This window comes from Gamsiella multidivaricata (assembly GCF_025024155.1).
Source record: "Gamsiella multidivaricata strain RSA 2152 chromosome Unknown BC939scaffold_105, whole genome shotgun sequence".
Classification (NCBI taxonomy): domain Eukaryota; kingdom Fungi; phylum Mortierellomycota; class Mortierellomycetes; order Mortierellales; family Mortierellaceae; genus Gamsiella; species Gamsiella multidivaricata.
The window spans coordinates 47,631-65,419 of record NW_026251813.1 but is presented as its reverse complement, the minus strand read 5'-3'; the positions used below and the strand labels follow the sequence as shown (position 1 = coordinate 65,419).

At 48.6% G+C, this 17,789-nt stretch overlaps 6 protein-coding genes across 6 annotated transcripts; 5 read left to right on the top strand and 1 right to left on the bottom strand.

The window, feature by feature from the left end:
• The first annotated feature begins 1,875 nt into the window (after nt 1-1,875).
• Nucleotides 1,876-4,154, top strand: BC939DRAFT_467185 (uncharacterized protein). Its single transcript, XM_051557741.1, has 7 exons — nt 1,876-2,160; nt 2,244-2,402; nt 2,530-2,914; nt 3,015-3,291; nt 3,392-3,402; nt 3,505-3,526; nt 3,608-4,154. The coding sequence occupies exons 1-7, from the start codon at nt 2,012-2,014 to the stop codon at nt 3,916-3,918; spliced, it is 1,314 nt and encodes a 437-aa protein (XP_051407099.1). The 5' UTR covers nt 1,876-2,011; the 3' UTR covers nt 3,919-4,154.
• BC939DRAFT_467178 (uncharacterized protein) lies at nt 4,155-6,455 on the top strand. The gene is made up of 7 exons (XM_051557740.1): nt 4,155-4,450; nt 4,548-4,706; nt 4,801-5,185; nt 5,294-5,570; nt 5,678-5,688; nt 5,781-5,802; nt 5,880-6,455. Exons 2-7 carry the CDS (start codon nt 4,555-4,557, stop codon nt 6,077-6,079), a joined length of 1,047 nt encoding a protein of 348 aa, XP_051407098.1. The 5' UTR covers nt 4,155-4,450; nt 4,548-4,554; the 3' UTR covers nt 6,080-6,455.
• Nucleotides 6,456-6,462: 7 nt separating this feature from the next.
• On the top strand, nt 6,463-8,833 carry BC939DRAFT_19742 (Low temperature viability protein-domain-containing protein). Its single transcript, XM_051550580.1, has 3 exons — nt 6,463-6,972; nt 7,103-8,199; nt 8,312-8,833. The coding sequence occupies exons 1-3, from the start codon at nt 6,641-6,643 to the stop codon at nt 8,740-8,742; spliced, it is 1,860 nt and encodes a 619-aa protein (XP_051407097.1). The 5' UTR covers nt 6,463-6,640; the 3' UTR covers nt 8,743-8,833.
• A 415-nt stretch (nt 8,834-9,248) lies between these two features.
• On the bottom strand, nt 9,249-11,318 carry BC939DRAFT_481525 (centromere kinetochore component CENP-T-domain-containing protein; the record flags this gene model as incomplete). The annotated part of the gene is made up of 4 exons (XM_051559034.1): nt 9,249-9,366; nt 9,488-9,592; nt 9,696-9,812; nt 9,907-11,318. The coding sequence occupies 4 exons, from the start codon at nt 11,316-11,318 to the stop codon at nt 9,249-9,251; spliced, it is 1,752 nt and encodes a 583-aa protein (XP_051407096.1).
• Nucleotides 11,319-12,349: 1,031 nt separating this feature from the next.
• BC939DRAFT_496962 (uncharacterized protein) lies at nt 12,350-13,038 on the top strand. The gene has a single exon (XM_051559704.1). It carries the CDS (start codon nt 12,412-12,414, stop codon nt 12,934-12,936), a length of 525 nt encoding a protein of 174 aa, XP_051407095.1. The 5' UTR covers nt 12,350-12,411; the 3' UTR covers nt 12,937-13,038.
• A 2,809-nt stretch (nt 13,039-15,847) lies between these two features.
• BC939DRAFT_467159 (uncharacterized protein) lies at nt 15,848-16,854 on the top strand (the record flags this gene model as incomplete). The annotated part of the gene is made up of 3 exons (XM_051557739.1): nt 15,848-15,938; nt 15,995-16,679; nt 16,785-16,854. The coding sequence occupies 3 exons, from the start codon at nt 15,848-15,850 to the stop codon at nt 16,789-16,791; spliced, it is 783 nt and encodes a 260-aa protein (XP_051407094.1). The 3' UTR covers nt 16,792-16,854.
• Between the last annotated feature and the right edge of the window lie 935 nt (nt 16,855-17,789).

The window sequence follows — 17,789 nt, the reverse complement described above, 5'->3', positions numbered from 1 at the left end:
CGCCATACCTTCATATCGGCTGCTACCTTGGAGAGGCGGTTGCCGCTTAGGCTGAAGTGCAAAAAAAGCAGCACTCGACATGCCATGCCTTTGCACACACAAGTACCCCGACATGCTCACACAGTAATGTGGCCTGAGCAATATCCGCTTTCGTCGATAGGGCATCCATTAAGACAGATATGTTTTTGGAGTTAACAGTTGCAAGGTTATCAGCTTTGCAAGTCTTCTTAATGGTTTATTTCGCTCATGGAACTCTATCTCTTTATTCAGCCTTTCGAGCTGATGGGGGTGTAAGATCTCATCTTGGCCTGAATATATTCGAATACGCCTTACACGTCGTTTGCTGATGAACGATGGGATGACATTATCCCCCGTAGCTATGCTGTCGTGTTTGTGTGCATTTATGGCGCCGTGAAAACAACCTGCTGAGTAGTTCGATATCAATGGTTGAGTGACCTTTGAGAGCCGAAATGCGCGTTTAATGTCGCATTGCATTTCTTACACTGCTATGGTTGTATGTAGGGTCCGAGTGTTGAAACAAAAGCCATGTGTAGTAGTATCCTATATCTCACATGCACATGAGCTTTGGACACTATTTAGTGCAAAGTATAAAGCTGCCTTTTTGACTAGCGCCGTTAATGCCGCGCCTGCTTTCCGCTGATGAGGAACCTACCAGAGTGGGATGTACTTGGTATGAGCAGCAGCTTTTTTCAACGTGTGCTCATCTGTTTAGCGTAGTTGCGGTGCCTTAGTAACCTTAATTACTTCGCATAGTTAAACTTGGTCTGCGGTCTGTTGGCGGCGGAACGATGTCAGCGGGCATATTATCAGAGTTATAGACGGAGATTCATACCACGGTCAGTGAAAGTAAGCGCTGGCGCGCATTCTCGCCGGAATAGGCGTTAATGTCGTCCGGGTCGGTGCGTCCCGCTCTCAGCGAGTTGTTTTGTAGCAGAGTGAAGGTGGGTGGAGGGGTGTGGAGGGGTGTGGATGGGAAGAAAGGAGGCAGGCTTCTGTTCGGGAAACTTCCTTTGGTTTGGAGTCTATTGCGCAGCCTTGGTAAATGATTTCTTTTTTGAAAACCATAAATCGCAAGCTGAGAATCGACACAGTGGGAAGGGTGTGAAGCTTTCTTGCGGCAAGTAAGCATCTCAATTCATTTTAGTACTGAGATGGTGTCCATGCACAGCTAGCGAGGAGGGTGTACGTTATCATCGATAATGTTTTTTCGTTTAGACTATCCTTCAGTATACTACAATTCACAGACTGCCTGTTCAACATGTCCAACAGTGTTGTATTGCTGCACCGGTCCCGTAAGCAACAGGCAACGCTCTCATTCTTTTTTTATTTATTTATTTCTGCGGGATAGTTAGGAGGCGAATATGTTTTTACGCTAGCATTTCGCTTCCATGGACATGGATATAACGAACCCTGAAGTACTGTCCATGGTCTACACTCTACGTCTATTAAAGTCTGTATCGAGCGCAGGTCCCTGATTTCCATGACACTCACGGAAAACCGAAGTTCGGGGTGTGTATCTCCACAAACATAAGAACACACTGATCGTTCTCTCATGCTTTGGCCGTGAAGTTTTCATTAACATGCATGCATCCACACATGCATGTGTTAGGAAAACAACAGCAAAAATAAACATAAAATAGGACATCTCAAATGAGGGTGCTGCTGTCGACAGCGGGATGCGATCTGCAGAGGCACGTTTTATGTTGTGTTCCCGACACTAGCTGAGGGATAGTCGTGCATACATTGCATGCAGTCTATTCCTCGTAGACATTTGGGAAGGAAAGAATAGGTTGTCTGCAGTCAGTCGGGATATATGCCACGTATCGGCTCCATAGCCCTCATTGCAACTCCTCTCTCATCTGTAACATTTCTCTCATCTGCATCTCAGGATCGCCATCCCTTCCGTCTTTCTCCTCCTCCTCCTTCCTCCTCCCCTTCCCCCCTCCTCTCTCTTTTGTTCTCAACAATCCCATAGTTCGCATATCGCTAAATGTCAGCAACAGGCCTTGGACCAAAACCTGTCCCAAGCGTGCTGATCGTCGGAGGCGGCCTCGGTGGCCTCATGCTGGGCAACCTGCTGGAGCAAATCGGTGTTCCTTACCATATCTTTGAACGGGCCACCAAGCTGCGCGCTCTTGGGTAACGAGACATTTCTTTCGTATTTGTCTGGTGGGTGGTTGTTTACAGGAGAAATCTCACGCGATTTACATTCTTATCAAAAGATCTGTTATGACTATTGGCCCGAACATCATTCCTGTCTTTGAGCAGCTGGGTCTGATGGAGGAGATCAATAAGTTCTCGCTGCCCTGTTGGTCCCTAGATATGTATAGCAGCGACATGAAGAAGATTGGTGCAATCGATCTGTCGTCGCATAAAGCAGCGTAAGTTCAGAGCGTCCACAAAATGTCTCGGCTACATACACTGACTCGGCCACAAACATTAGCTCGCTTTGTAACATCCCATTGATCGTATCTCGTGTTTCGTTTCGTTTTATTTTCTACATGCTAGTTCCGGAAACGAGAACTTGCTGTTTGCAAGGCCACAGCTTTACGACCTCATGCTGAAGCGGATCCCTGTCAACAAGGTCAGCATCGCCAAAAAGGTACTCCGCTTCGAAGAAAAGGAAGGCAGGGTTATCATTCATTGCTCTGACAACACCAGTTATGAGGGAGATATCCTTGTCGGAGCAGACGGTGCCTATAGCGGGGTACGCCAAAATCTGTACAAGAAGATGAATGAGAAGGGCATCCTTCCCAAGAGTGACCTTGAAAGCCTTTCGGTTGGATTTGTAAGCATGGTCGGTGTCGCTAACCCGCCGAATCCAGAAAAGTATCCGCAACTGAAGGACAACTTTTCTCACTACTCACAAGTTCTCGGACCTGATGCTCGTAGTGTAAGTGGGCTGGATCACATCGCTGGATAGTGTTAAATGTTTGTAGGCCAACTTTTTCTGCATCGACATGAGGACTGATGGCGTTCTTTTATTTCTTTAGTGGGGTGTATTCAGTGTGCCCGGCAATCAAATCTGCTTCGTGCTCAGCTCCCAGCTATCGGCTGCAGAGGCCAAGGACCAGGCATTCCGCAATTCCGAGTGGGGTCCTGAAGCGAACGATGCCATGCTCAAGGAGTTCTATGAGGAACCTTGTCCCTGGGGGGGCAAGATGGGCGACGTCTTCGATGCGACACCCAAGGACTTGATTTCGAAGGTGTTCCTCGAGGAGAAGCTCTTCAAGACGTGGTACCACTCACGGACGGTTCTTATTGGTGATGGTAAGTGGTTTTGAGAGTCTATGCTGCCCTATGTCTACGATATGCAGCCAAAGGCTAAACAATCTATTTCCTATCTCCATCGCATGGGAATGCCCTTCAGCCTGCCACAAGGTAAATACTAATGGGAAGGACAGATACATTTTCTATACCTTGACCCTATCAAGCTGTCGCTAACACCTTTTATTCTTTTATTTTCATTGATTACTGAAACAGATGCTTCCGGGCGCCGGTCAAGGTGAGATAATAGGGAAAAAAGCCCTACTCTTGTCTGTGTAATAGAAATACTGATGGCGCGACATACTTTATATCTTTGTAGGAGCGGTGAATGCAATGTTTGATGCCGTCGTGCTTGCGAATTGCATATACAACATGCCCGATGCAAGCGCGAGCAGTATCGCGGGCGCATTTCAAGAGTACTATAAGCAACGCTTCATTCGCACAGAGCTGCAGTTTGAGCGCAGCAGCAACATGACCAAGACCATCAGCGGCCAAGTAAGCGGACAGGATTGCAACTCGCAGAGGAGAAATGAGCTGGAGGTCTTTGTATCGACAGCTGACAACTGTGTACCCTTTTTTTATATATTGGATAGTCCTGGTCAGACAGGATGTTTCGCAATATGGTGCTGAATTACATGCCCAATTATCTCACGCAATTGAGCTTCATGAAGACATTCGAGTATCGTCCTCAAATCAGCTGGTTGCCCCTGGCGGAAAACCGTGGCACTGGAAAGGTGCTTCCACAGGAGGGTGTAAGACGGCCTCTTGAGAAGAAGGCGCACATTGTTTAGTTGCACGAGACAAGGGCTGCTGTGCGTTGATAGTGCAGCTTGTACAGTCATGTAATAAACAAAGTGCATCCAATATCTTCTTGCGGCCAACGATTATGCATGAGTGTAACCGCCGTGTTGCCCTCGCTCCATCAGAATGTCATCGACATTCACCTTTCATCATTAATTCGAACTCATTCACTACTCTGTCTTCCTCAGCCATTTCTCCACGATATCAAAGATATGTCAGGCGAAGATGCAAAATAAGAAACCCTGCCCAAGGTACTGATAGCTGGAGCTGGTCTTGGAGGCCTTCTGCTAGCAATTCTTCTAGAACGCACCAATATCCCGTATCATATCTATGAGCGAGCGTCGGAACTGCGGGCTCTTGGGTAAGCGCTACCAGCTTAATCTTTCATATGCTAATCTTGGGGCCACGGTTTACCACGGGAACTCCTACTGACAACTTGACTTTGTGCTCTGAAACAGCTCCGTTATGACTATGGGCGCGAACATCATCCCGGTGTTTGAACAGCTCGGTTTGCTGGAGGAATTCGAAAAGCTATCGCTGCCTTGCCTAGGGGTGGATTTCTACAGAATCGACAGGAAGAAACTTGGGATCATGGACCTCAAGAGCCGAAAACCCGTGTATGTTGCAGAATGTTCATTGCTCTTTCTTTTCAGTTCAAGAGGTGATCCTTAACCATTGGGCATGGTGTCGTCTTTCAATATTCATATATAGTACAGGATATGATAGTCGGATTTTCGCTAGGCCAAGACTGTATGAGCTCTTCCGAAAGCAGGTTCCTGCGAACAAGAACAGCCTGAACAAAAAGGTCGATCGTATGGAGGAAAAAGACGGCAAGGTGTTCATCCATTGCTCGGACGATACGGTATACGAGGGCGACATTCTCGTTGGAGCTGATGGTGCGTACAGCGGTGTGCGACGCAGTTTGTACGATCAGTTGGACAAGATGGGACTTCTGCCCAAGGAAGACCCGGAGCGCATGTCTATCGGCTATGTCACAATGGTTGGGGTCGCTGGCCCTCAGAGTCCTGACAAGTATCCTCAGTTGAAGGATGAGTTTTCGCATTTTTCGCATATGCTGAGAAATGACAGTAGCAGCGTAGGTGAAATCCCGGGCGATACTGCACGCAATATTGTGAGAATGTTTATCGAACTTCCCAGGAATCTCATGAGCCTCTCGGCTCTCGTTTTCTCTTCATAACACTAGTGGGGTGTTGGTAGTATTGCGGACAATCAAGTCTGCTGGTTCGTCAGCATCCAACTCTCAGAGGCCGAGGCAGAAGAGCATCAGGTCCGAAACTCGGAATGGGGTCCTCATGCAAACGATACCATGCTGGACCTGTATCGAGACAAGCCATGTCCATGGGGAAGCAATATGGCTGAAATCTTTGATGCGACGCCCAAGGATATGATCTCGAAGGTCTTTCTCGAACAAAAGATGTTCAAGACGTGGTTCCATAGTCGAACGGTATTTATCGGTGATGGTGCGTATGAACTGCGCCTGTATTCGTGTGCGCACAGTTATCGATGCTCCTATAGTGCTGTTTACTGATAGGCTTTTATGAGACACCTCATTATGAATCATCTATAGCATGCCACAAGGTAAGTAGAGGCTGTCGAACTCTTACTTTCGTGTCGTTCATGCATACTCATCATGCTCGCACCACTGTGTGCTATTATTCTTCACATTGTAGATGCTTCCTGGTGCCGGCGTGGGTATGGATCTAAGTACTTTTATGAACATCGAGGGTGATTGGACAGCTTCTCTAACCGCGTTGTTCTTCTCTCAATAGGCGCAGTGAATGCATTGCAGGATGTAGTTGTACTTGCCAATTGCTTGTTCAGCATGCCTGACAAACCCCCGGACAGCATTAACTCCGCTTTTAAAAGCTACTGCCAGCAACGATTCCATCGCGCTGCTATGGAAATCGAGCGCAGTAATGCAATGTCCAAGATTACAGCAGGCCAGGTAAAACATCAGGCAAACCCATAAACAAACATATGAGAACCGGTTGCGGGGAGGACATACAGATTCGAAGCCCAAGGAATCCTGACAGTAATGTCTCTTTATCGTTTTGTAGACATGGACAGAGCGACTCCTGCGACATGTCATTTTTAACTATGTCCCGGACTGGGTGCAACAGTGGAGCAATGCCAAGACTCTGGGGTATCGGCCTCAGATGGCATGGCTCCCCTTGGTCGAGAACCGAGGCAGCTCCCCTGTACTGCCACAAGAGGGTCCAAGAAAGGTCGTGGGAGAACAGACGCTGGTGTTGTGAAACGTGCGCGTCGCGAATAAACCTTACTTTCGCCACCAACTTTATCAAACATCCAATGTTGTTATTTCAAGCCACAAAAAAAAAAAAAAAGTTCGTCCACCGAAGCCAACCTTTGTTCAGGCACTGTTCAGTCTCCACTCCTTCTCTGGCAATTCTCGTCCATCTTTGCATCGGACGTTTCAACCAACCAACAACCTTCCTCATCGACATCAACACAGAGCCGCACAGGAAACAGCAGACAAAGCAGCAAAACACTTTCATATATCGCCTTCATCATGGGTAAAAAACAGTTTATCGACAGGAAGAACGCCCGCCACTTCCATCTAGTCCACCGCTCCCAGCGAGACCCTCTTTCTCGCGACGAGTCTGCACCCCAGCGAGTGCTCAAGGAGGTTATCCCTGCCAACCTAATTGGCAAGGTCAATATCCCTCGCGAGGAACACGACGACTTTTCGGATGATGATCAGGATATCTTTGGTGGACGAGGCGACGATGATGGTGTCAACTATGGCACTTACGACCGTGCGAACGAGGAAGTCGAGCTGCTTGAGGCGCCGACCCTTACAGCCGCTAAGAAAAAGAAGTCCACAACTGGAAAGAATGAAGAGTAAGTAGGAGAGTCATGCTCGCCGTTTCCCTGCCGGGATGACAATGAATAGGGAACATACACCTCTGTACTCGAAGGCCGCCTACTAACATGTTCTTTTATTTAATGCACATAACTTTTTACTATGCAGAAAAATCGGTGAAGCAGCATTGTTGGGACTTGTCGGCGACGATTTCAACGACGGCTCATACGACTACACACAGCACATGAGGGAAATCGGCAAGACTTCGGACGCCGTCTTCATGGCCGCCCCCAAAGTTGCCGCTCAACAGAAGAAGGCTGCTCAGTCACGCGGAATCCAGTTCACAGACGTAGACGCTGCACAGGAGATGGCCACCGTGGAACAATCCCAAACCTCAACCAGCAAATCCGCCAATAAGAAGGCTTTGAATCTACCATCAGAGGTCCTTCCTTCGAGAGAGGAGCTGGATTTCGCGGATGTTTATCAGAGTGCTGTGCCCATGGGTTTGCAACCGGACATGCCCTTTGATATTCGAGAGACACTGGAGGCTTTGGAAGACGAGGCGTTTGTGGACGGAGAGCTGGACGAGTCGTTCTTTGACCAGTTGGACGAAGATGGCAATGATTTTGATTTTGGTGATGGCGAGGGCGACGAGTACAATGATGAGGATGAGGAAGAAGAGGGCGCTGATGGATGGGAGGCTGATTTCAAAAAATTTAAAAAGGCACAAAAGTACGCCTCAGACAACGAGTCATTTGAGGGATCCGACGACGGATATAGCCAAACCTCCAGATCCTCACGTCGTCCCGCTGGGGCCTCCGCTTCAACCTTTTCCATGTCTTCATCTGCCATGTTCCGTAACGAGAACCTGACGCTTCTAGACGAGCGATTCGACAAGATCGAGCGTGAATACGAGGAGGATTCGTCGGATGAGGACGATGAGGATGAGCCACGGGATTTCAAGGCGGAGGAGTTGCGCAAGGATTTTGATTCGATCCTAGATGACTTTTTGGACAAGTTTGAGATCGTGGGATCGAAGATGGTTCCCCGGTTAGAGGGCGCAACTTCGGAGAACAAGCTGTCTACTATCCGTAACGCACTCTTGGTTGACGAGGGCGAGGAGGAGAAGTCAGTCGCAACGACAGTCGGGGGTACGAGGCGGCCAAAGAAGAACTTGGACGAGGATATGGCCACAGAGCTACAGACGGATTTCCGGAGTCGAGCTGAAAGGATGCGAGACAACTGGGATGTTCAGACCATTCTCAGTAAGTTGTCGCCTCGTCTTGCTCTTCCGAGTTGAAGGCGAGCAAATATTGACATCGTAGTTTACAGCTTACTAATGCGTTTTTTTCTTACTTTATCCTTATTTTTAAATAGGTACATACTCCAATTTGGAGAACCACCCTGGCATGATCAAGGAGCAGCATCGCCGCAGGATACAGATCGACCCAAAGACAGGCATGCCAATCGTTACAGAAAAGCTCTCAAAGAAGGCGCTCCAGCGCAGGAAAGAAGTTGCAGAGGCAGAGGCCGCTGCTCGTGCTGCGGAGAATGGCGAGCAGAACAGTGATGACGAGGAGGAGTCTGAGGAAGAAGAAGAGGAAGAGCCTGAGAACCTGGGAACGAAGCGCAACAAGGCCGAGACAAAGGAAGAAAAGAAGGCAAGGAAAGAGGCGATCAAGCAGGAGAAGCGGGAGCGGCGTGAGACTAAGAAGGCGACCAAGGCCGCGTTTGCGAACGAAAAGACACGACAGGAGAAGGTCATGAAGAACCTGAAGAAGGGACAGGGTGTTACGCATTTGGATTAAACGGTGCAGCATCGGCATGTCCAATATCTCTCGCATTGTTTTTCATACTGTTTTGCATTCCTCCATCCTGCATAAAGCATCTACTATAGCAACAAATGCATTTGCTCATGTTTTGCATGCTCCATTTCTATCTCCTCGATGTGGTTACGGCCATCGAAGATCTTCTCCTACCCACGCTCCTTCCGATCAACTAGCTCCGCACACTCCAGTAACCTGTCGATGGCTGGCACTGTTTGTTGCCGCTAATGCTTCCGCGTGTGCCCCTGTGAGAATTATGGGTCTCCGCAACCATTTTCATATAGTACAACATGACATGTATGCAAAAAGCAGCAATTTCATTTTATTAGTGAAGGATGATGATACATTGAGCTCAACAGCAATAGCATACGAACTGCTGGAAACGCCAAAATTACAAAAGAGAATAGATTGGTATATAGTGCAACATATGAGCAGCAAACAAAGCACATGCGTAGTAGGTGAGGGTAGGGTAGCATGGGGATGAAAGATCATTGCCTGCGGAATCGCTGTAGGTCTTCGGGGTAAAGGACTTTGTCGCGGAGCTCGCGCGGGAGATAGCGCTGCAGTAGCGACTCAATCGACACCTTGTTATTCGTGATCCTTAACCTGCCAAGGCAAGAGTGAATAAAGTGAACGAAACAATTGAAGCGAATTTGTGTGAGTTGACCAAATATCGTTCAATATGAACTTCTCGGAATATCCAAACCATCATGATCCCTTCTTGTACCTTTGCATTAAGCACTCGACATCAGAACCGTCGATCGTCCTTCTGCCAGCATGCGCTGCATAGGCGGCTAGATCGCCCGCCACCTGCTCCAAGAATTGGTGCGAGCTATGTAAATTGTCAAATGAGAAACGAGAGTTGTTAAGTTAGTAAACTGCTCTTGCATAAAAGATCTCCCGATATTGAGCAGCAAAAACAGGCGTTGGCATACCCTTCCTGGATGACCTCCATAGCTTCACGCGATATTCTCGATCTCGAAAATGTATGGATGAGGTTTTTTTGGAGAGTGGCAGGGAGGGAGGGTACTGGAACACCCACCTTAGACAACCTATTACGCATTTGATGGTAAAACGTCGTCAGCATTTCTTTTCATCCAAATCATCGCAAGGAGAGACAGTCGTATTGGTCCGTGCTGAACTGACCTTTGAACCCTTTTGGGAGCTGGGGCGCTTGTCGGGAGCACGCTTCCGTTCGACATAATCCCTAGCTCGCTCGGGAAGTCGTCAAAGTACTGCACGCTGGACTGACCCTGTTGCCTCTCGTGTTCCAGCTGCTCGATGTGTTCCTCATCGTTCACGTTCATGTATCCGTCTTCGTACTCTGGCTGGCCCTCATCAACCCAGACTGTATCCCGCCCATTTGGATCCTCGATAGCAATCTCACCGTCTGCACTGGTTATATTTTCGCCTGCATTTCGGCCATTCTCCGTTATTAATTGGCCCTCTTCGTCCATAATCTCCTCTGGCGATGTTTGGTCATCTGCGTTTGGCCCCTCCTCTGCCAAGGCATCGTCATCCTCGTCCATGCGCTCTCCTGCCATAGCCATATCATCTGCGTTGGATTCCTCGTCCAGCAAATTCAGGCCGTCTGCATTCACGTCGGTCTCTGCTAGAGCCAGGTCATCTGGGTTGAGGTCCTCGTCTAACAAATTCAGGACGTCTACGTTCATACTCGTCTCTGCCAGAGCTGGGCCGTACGTGCTTAAACCCTCGTCTGCCAAAGTCAGGTCGTCAGCGTTCTCATTCTCCTCTGCTTCTCCTGCTTCCATGGAGACCTCATTCCCCTCTATCTCCTCAGGGGCTTGGATCCCTTCCTCCATAGACTCGTCCGTGCGTATTCGGTCCTCCCTTGTCAAATCTAATTCGAGAACCTCAGCATGAGCATTCTCCTCCTGCAACTGTTGCTGCCGCTCAAGGTCGCCTTGATCTTCATTTTCTGCATTCTCATCATCTGGAATGTCCTCCCAGCCGTCATCCATGTTGACTTGTTGCGACATAGATAACGCTAAACTGATACGATTTTGCTCTGCCATCAATGATAATGACGCTTGATCGATCGACGAGCTCAAATAACCGTCCTGATCATCCATGCCATGTGTCCGTACATACTGTGACTGATCCTGAACTTGTCCTAAAGCATATTGATTCTCTGCAAGTCCACGCTGCGATGTAATTGTAATGTCATCGATATGCTGCGGCCGTTCCATAATTTTCGCAGGTCCGATGTCGAAAGGGTTTGTAAGATCGCCTTGCACGACGTTGAAATCCCTTGTGTCCTCATCCTCCAGCATCGCGAACTGTTGATCTGAAAATCCCATGCCGAAGGAGCTCCGTCCTGTGGCAACGTCGCCGTGCCTTCTCATTTCCTCATCCCATAGCTTGTTCAAGTCGTCCAAATCGAGAAACGGGTTCTGATCTCTGAATCTCTCGTACGCGCGTCGTTCAGTCGAAGATATGACGCTGCGGTCCGGCCCTGATGTTGATCTTGGATGTGAATAATGCTGTCGGGCCAGTTCTGCAGAGTTTGTGAATGGGTTATTAGGGTCATCAGGCATTTGGATGTGATTTGTCCGCTGCGATTTTGGTGTCAGCTTTCTCCAATCAGAGCTTCCGGGGATAGGCTGTCGGTCCGGCGCTGGCCGTGGCGGAGGGTTGAAGCCTGGAACTGGAAGCATGCAAAAGATAGACGAAAGTAGGGATGGTGAATAGAGCTGTTGCACTCTATACAACGATAATCGATGCGGATTCTTGTTGACCGTGCAACATACTTCTACTTAGCGTCCTGAGGATGCCCATGGGTGAGTGCTGGTCGCGCCCTACTCGCCCTCGTTTATTCGCCTCCAATATCAGTCTATTGACGCGCGCCTGATTAGCATCCGCGAGGGCCTTGAGAGGGGTCGTTCTCAAGTTCTGGTTACTGGATCTGGATCGTCGCCTTGGCGTCCTCCGTCCTGAACCTGGTGCAATCATAAACGTGTGGGATTCGCGCTTCGGTGTCTGTGGTATGTATGGCTGACTCGGTGTGCTCTGCTATTCAGCGACCATGTTTATGAGAGTGCTGTTAATAAGGCTCCTTATCAAGTGGTATCGCTGTCCAGAGTCTGCTCAAGGTTGCCAGAGAACGTACCTCGGCAGCCCATAGGCGACCGCCACCAATGCTTGTCCGAGTCTGAACCTCATTTAGCGTGTTTCCGTCCGAGTACTCTGTCAAAGGCTTCTCAGGCCCTCCAGGACCGGTACTGATAATTGTTGTCTGCTGGATTCCAATGTGTGCCTGGTGGAATGCGTCAAGTAGATTCTCGTCGACGATGGTCCTCCGCTTCTTGGCAGTGGGTGATGCTGGGACCCTCCGAAGCACACGATGCTGCATCGGTCCATAATCTGGTCGACGCAGCCCTGCCCTGGCGCGTGTTGTCGAGGACGGTTCCATGGGATCGGTCGTGAAATGAGTGAGGCAAAAGAGAAGAACGCGTGCCTGGCTCAACAGGCCAGTCTTTGGATTTTGTCAAATAATTGGGTCGCAGCAGTCACCATTGACGTTTAGTCCTAATGTTGGAGCGTCCATGTGTATTTTCCATTCAACCGACCCTTTCCGTGATTCTCATCATCACTCCATCGTCGTCAGCATTCCTTTCCTCTAAGTTTAGAATGCCTCGAGTGAAGAAACTCACGCAGCATTTAAGAAGAATAGCGCAAAAACCCAAACCACCCCCGCCTATTCTTGACCCAGTCTACCAAGGACAGCAGGAGGAGAACGTCATTTATGTGCCTGTGAAAGCGGGCTATGAGATACAGGAGTCAAGTCGCGATATTGAGGAATGGAATGCTGTTCTCGCGGAATCGGACAGTGATGGACCTGCTGAAGACGACACTGATGACGAGGATTGGCAGGCAGTCAGAAGAACTCTCAGGAATAACGAGGAATGGGATGAACTCCTTACGAGTATGCGATTGGCAGCTGCTTCAGTGAAGACGACAAAGCCTTACGATGGAACCACTCGGCAAAACTTGCACCACCGAAAGATGGTCCTCAAAAGGGCAGCAGTAAGCTCCCCTCCCCTCTCTACATTTGGGTTCACTGTGCCAACACTGACAGCTCCTCGCCGGAAGAGAGTTGTCCAGGAATTTGAACCTTCAGGTATGATAACTGGATACTGTGTGCCTATAATATAAATTATTAATATATTAATACTAACATATATGTAATATCACCTTTCGGGAATGTAGATGTGCGCCGCAATGCAGGGATGGTATTGGAAATTCAAGGTTACTTGGATAACAAGTACAAGAAATATCCGCCCCTCAGTGACGAGGCCTTTAATTTGCAAGCACTCCAGCAGTACCTACGCCGCTTGGTCCCAGGAGTGAGCAAGACTAAGGCAGCTCTGGTTACGGCGAAAGGTTTTGGCAGAGGCGTGCACTTTTCACGAAGGATCATGATATGGGCTACTCAGTGGGAGAACAATGAGGAAATCACTGTGTCGCGTCGAGGGAAGCATGCCAAAACCAGGAACCAACTAACCGAGGGCGATAACTTTAACGAGTTGAGAACCTGGATATTGTTGAACCATAAATACACTATCACGCCATCGATACTCCGGCGGCACATCAATAACGTCTTCCTCCCACCAAATGGCATCGAATTCTCAATCAGCGAGTCAACAGCAGGTCGGTGGCTACATGCGCTGGGCTGGATATACTCAGAGGCAAAAAAGGGCCTATATTTCGATGGCCATGAGCGACCTGACGTGAAAGAGTATCGGGAGATTTTTCTTGTACGAATGGAGAAGTACGAGAAGAGGATGATAACCGTAGACGCCAACGATCAAACAAAGATCATCGAGCCCACTCTGGTAAGTGCTTGTTGCGATTAGGAGGTAACTCATGGATATTTAATTCGTACCGCTAAATTACTTCTCTTTGCTCTAGGCTGCAGGCGAACAGGCGATAGTGTTTTACACTCACGATGAGAGCATTTTCTACTCGAACGAAGGAAATTCTATGCTTTGGCATCCAGATGGTCAACTTCCGTTGCGCAAGAAAGGTCATGGTCGGTCCATCATCATGGTCAGTGAGTTTCTTTCCGAACTTGAGGGACCTTTGAAGACGATCGATGACAATGGCGAGGTGATACGTGCTCGAGAGATCATCAACCCAGGGAAAATTCACGATGGCTACTGGACCGCTGAAGACATGGCTCGGCAGTTCAAGAAAGCGATCACTATACACAAGAGGAACCACCCGAATCTGATTGGACTTTGGGCGTTCGATAATTCATCAAACCACAACTGTGTTGCCAAAGATGCACTGGTGGTGAATAGGATGAACCTTTCGTCTGGTGGAAAGCAAGCGGTCATGCGGGACACCATTGTAGATGGAACCCACTACACCATGGTCTTTCCAGATAATTACGCGAACGAGGCGTTAAGAGGAAACCCCAAGGGAATGAAAGAGGTTCTCAAGGACCGAGGTCTCTGGATTGATGGACTCCCTAGAACATGCTCGAGATGTAGGGCTGACGATAAACACCCTGATCGAGTGGACTGTTGCGTAGAACGAATTCTAGAACTGTAGCCCGATTTTGTTGCTCAGGGCTCGATACTGGAGGAGATTGCAAGGGAGGAAGGACAGCGTATTGTCTTCTATCCCAAATTTCATTGTGAGCTCAACTTCATAGAGATGTACTGGGGAGCAAGCAAGCGCTATACCCGGAAGCACTGCGACTATTCCTTCCGAGGTCTCCAGTCAATCATCCCTGAGGCTCTGGACTCGGTGCCTATTGAAACCATACGAAGGTATGCTTGGAAGGCATTTAGATATATAGACACTTACAGGAAGGGACTGCCAATGGAGGCTGCAGAGCGAGCAGTGAAACAGTACAAATCACACCGTAGAATATCAGAAAATCAAATGTTCGAATCATAAGCCCATTTACATAACAACGAAGTCAAGATAAATACAGGGTATCGGTGTTTGGTGACACGAATGATTCAAAACAGGGTAGACCGAATCAAGGACGATGGGTACCCCCACTGGTTAAGATCATAGAGTGGCACACGAGAGAACATCGCCAAGTGCAACAGGCGGTCTTCGATGCAACGGGCTTTGGATACACAATCATTTTAATTTTTGTCAACGATGTTACGGGTAATCGGAGTCGGGGCAAGATAGGGTAGGCTTATAGGGAAGGCAAGGGGTGGATGGGGTAGGCAAGATAAGTGCAAGGTGGGTAAGGTAGATGGGCGGGGTGTAAGGTAGCTAGATAGGTAGATAGAGGTCAGGGTAGGAGGGAAAACGGGCAAGTGAAATAAACTTCAGTCAAGTCGCAAAAGGTAGTATGTCTTTCTCTGGGTGTTCGGAACCGCTTTATTCTTCATGGTAGGCATCGCGTTTTTATACTAGAAGCGGGGCCTAGGTCGGTGCCGCGCTGACTAATACTTAGGGGTAAATGTAGATGGAGAGCGCGAACGGGGTATAGATGAGATGGAGAGCGTTCAGGAGCCGGCCGGGTTTGGGCGCAGCCTGGACAAAAATAGTGCAGTGGTAAAAAGGAGCAGTCGTGCAGGTGAAGAGGGCGTGCAAATAAAGGGCATGTGCAAATAAGGGCGTATGCAATTAGAGATTGTGCAATTAGAGATATGTGGCTGTGTGCGGCATATGTAGGCCCGTAGGCCGCTGCAACGACATTAAAGGGGCGGGAAAGCCTAACATGGAGCAACCCCTAGCCGTTAAAATTTAAACGTTTGTTCTTCCTTCTCATCTTTTCCTCACCCACACACACACACTATCTCTCTCTCTCTCTCTCTCTCTTTCGTCTGCGGAAAACAGATTTCAAAGATACACCACTGGCCACAAATACCGTCCGAGGGCTTTCACGTCAGCCTTCACAAGTCAGGACAAAAACACGCAGCCTGTAAGCGTGAAAGATCGGACCATCGGTCGGCCCGGATCCATGGCTAGTGTGCTCATAGATCACGACGACGACGACGATCATGATACATTCCCAGACAATGCAGATATCTCGAATGATGCCGCAGTGGTGAACCTCCTTGCTCCTCTTGCTGTCTCAGCTGAAGAGAATACAATGAACGGAAATGAGTCTGGAGACAACTCTGACAACAACTCTGACGACAACTCTGACAACAACTCTGACAACAACTCTGACGACAATTCTGGTAACGGAAGCGATTACGAGGGGATCAACAAGCTGAGGACTAGCCTATCGATGCAGAACGTCCCAAGAAAAGGGCATTCAAGAAGATTACATATACCAAGAGCTCCAGGGAGGCTCGTGATGCCGATGTACCACTGAACGAGAACGCTGTTCCCCGCAAGATCAACCCAACAAACCTGATGGTCGACGCTGTTGCATCTTTGCATCCAATGCGCGCAATGAGGCCTGGTCGGATTGAGTCGTGTCTTATTCACAGTCTCAAAGAGTCGTTCCCTTGCATGAATGACCAGGACCGTAGCCTCTTATTGGACCATCTCCTCGAGACCATGCAGACGATGGCAAGAGTCCATACTAATTTGCTACGCGAGGGCCTTTTGGTGACCAATCTCTACATAGCAAGAACGTTCGGAACATTCCCAGCAATTGACGAAGATCGAGGACGAGTGCATCGCGACAAAAGAATGGAACACTTCAACAATATCCTATTGAAGGGTAAACGAGATTCATTTTTTCAGCGGCTTTTGAATCGGTTAATCAGATGGGACAGTGACGATTCCGATCTCAAGAAGGCTAGTTCACCTGCATTAATGGCGTCCGACAAGATTTTTCAGGAGTATTTACAGATCACCTTGCAACGCCAGGCACCACCATTCCGACTGAAGGATAGAGACCTCTGTGAAGGCTCCTTCATGAGCCAGTGTGCGAGAACACTGTCCGATATGGTAGGAGGCCATCTCTACAAGTTTTCATTGGAACTTAAGAAGCGGGTAAGTCATCTTAATAAGAGCCATCTCGTTTCAATCATGCACGCGGACACTGGCCTCACTACTCTGACTACTCATTATAGGCATTAATGCACAATCCCTCTTGGGCCTCTTCTGAGAACGGGAAGGCCATTTTGGACTCTATCGACGATACGACAGGGCGGTCGCGGGAGCACGATTGTGTCAGTATTCACCTTATCCTGAATCTGATTTTGCCAGCGAAGGCTCAAATCAAAATCTTACCACAAATCGGTTATGAGGACGGTTTCTTTTCCTTCACGGAGCGTCAGCTTGTCTGCTGCCTTTTGAAAGATTTCAGAATGGACCAAAGGAACAACAGGCTCACACCAATCGCCAAAAAAATACGCCGATTAAGTAGTGCCGAGCAGGAAAAGCAATGCTCGCTTGCAAAAATACTTGATGATGTCTTTGGATCCAAGACATCTGCTGAAAAGAACACACAGGACGAGGTCGGTCGATTGTCCTTCTTCCTTTTCCTTAATGGCAAGAATACGAGCTACCGTAGAGGAGCCAACATGCTGTGGGCCAATGGCAGCTGTGGCCCTGCCTCCTCCTCCTCATCTCCCAATCCACCATCCGCACTCCAGCAAAAGTGCCTCAAGACCAAGGTTGTCTTCAAGTCCGACGACGTGAGCACAATCAAAGAAGCAAGAACAGCTCTGGAGAAAATGGAGGCAAAAGATCCCCGGTACGCAAGCAGCAAACTCGAATTCAAGGATCTTATTCGCCAAAGTCTTCAACGTCCGGAAAAATACCAAGAGCAGATCGACAAATCTAAACCGGGGCAACCGCGACAAAAGTATGTACTTACTGGCAACCTTTCGACCAACGGTCATGACCTACGAGTCATGGCATACAAATTGACGGTGGGTAGGCGATCAAAGCCTCCAACCACGATGACGGATGCTGAAATCGTTGAATCCACAACAGCTTCATCAATATCACCCCCAGTACCAACATCCAACACAGTCTTCAACACAGTCTTCCCCTGGTCAACCGTGCCAATGATACAAGGATGGTCGTATGTATCCAAAAAATTTGACAGCCAGAGAAGGTCGACAGTCTCC

Bases quoted from the DNA above. Each gene is read 5' to 3' on its own strand.
- BC939DRAFT_467178 (XM_051557740.1), top strand. From the start codon at position 4,555: ATGACTATGGGCGCGAACATCATCCCGGTGTTTGAACAGCTCGGTTTG. The intron at 4,707-4,800 runs GTATGTTGCAGA...ATTCATATATAG, and splicing joins CTCAAGAGCCGAAAACCCGT to TACAGGATATGATAGTCGGA. The intron at 5,186-5,293 runs GTAGGTGAAATC...TCATAACACTAG, and splicing joins TGAGAAATGACAGTAGCAGC to TGGGGTGTTGGTAGTATTGC.
- BC939DRAFT_496962 (XM_051559704.1), top strand. From the start codon at position 12,412: ATGCCTCGAGTGAAGAAACTCACGCAGCATTTAAGAAGAATAGCGCAA.
- BC939DRAFT_467185 (XM_051557741.1), top strand. From the start codon at position 2,012: ATGTCAGCAACAGGCCTTGGACCAAAACCTGTCCCAAGCGTGCTGATC. The intron at 2,403-2,529 runs GTAAGTTCAGAG...TCTACATGCTAG, and splicing joins CTGTCGTCGCATAAAGCAGC to TTCCGGAAACGAGAACTTGC. The intron at 2,915-3,014 runs GTAAGTGGGCTG...TTATTTCTTTAG, and splicing joins TCGGACCTGATGCTCGTAGT to TGGGGTGTATTCAGTGTGCC.
- BC939DRAFT_19742 (XM_051550580.1), top strand. From the start codon at position 6,641: ATGGGTAAAAAACAGTTTATCGACAGGAAGAACGCCCGCCACTTCCAT. The intron at 6,973-7,102 runs GTAAGTAGGAGA...TTTACTATGCAG, and splicing joins ACAACTGGAAAGAATGAAGA to AAAAATCGGTGAAGCAGCAT. The intron at 8,200-8,311 runs GTAAGTTGTCGC...ATTTTTAAATAG, and splicing joins GGATGTTCAGACCATTCTCA to GTACATACTCCAATTTGGAG.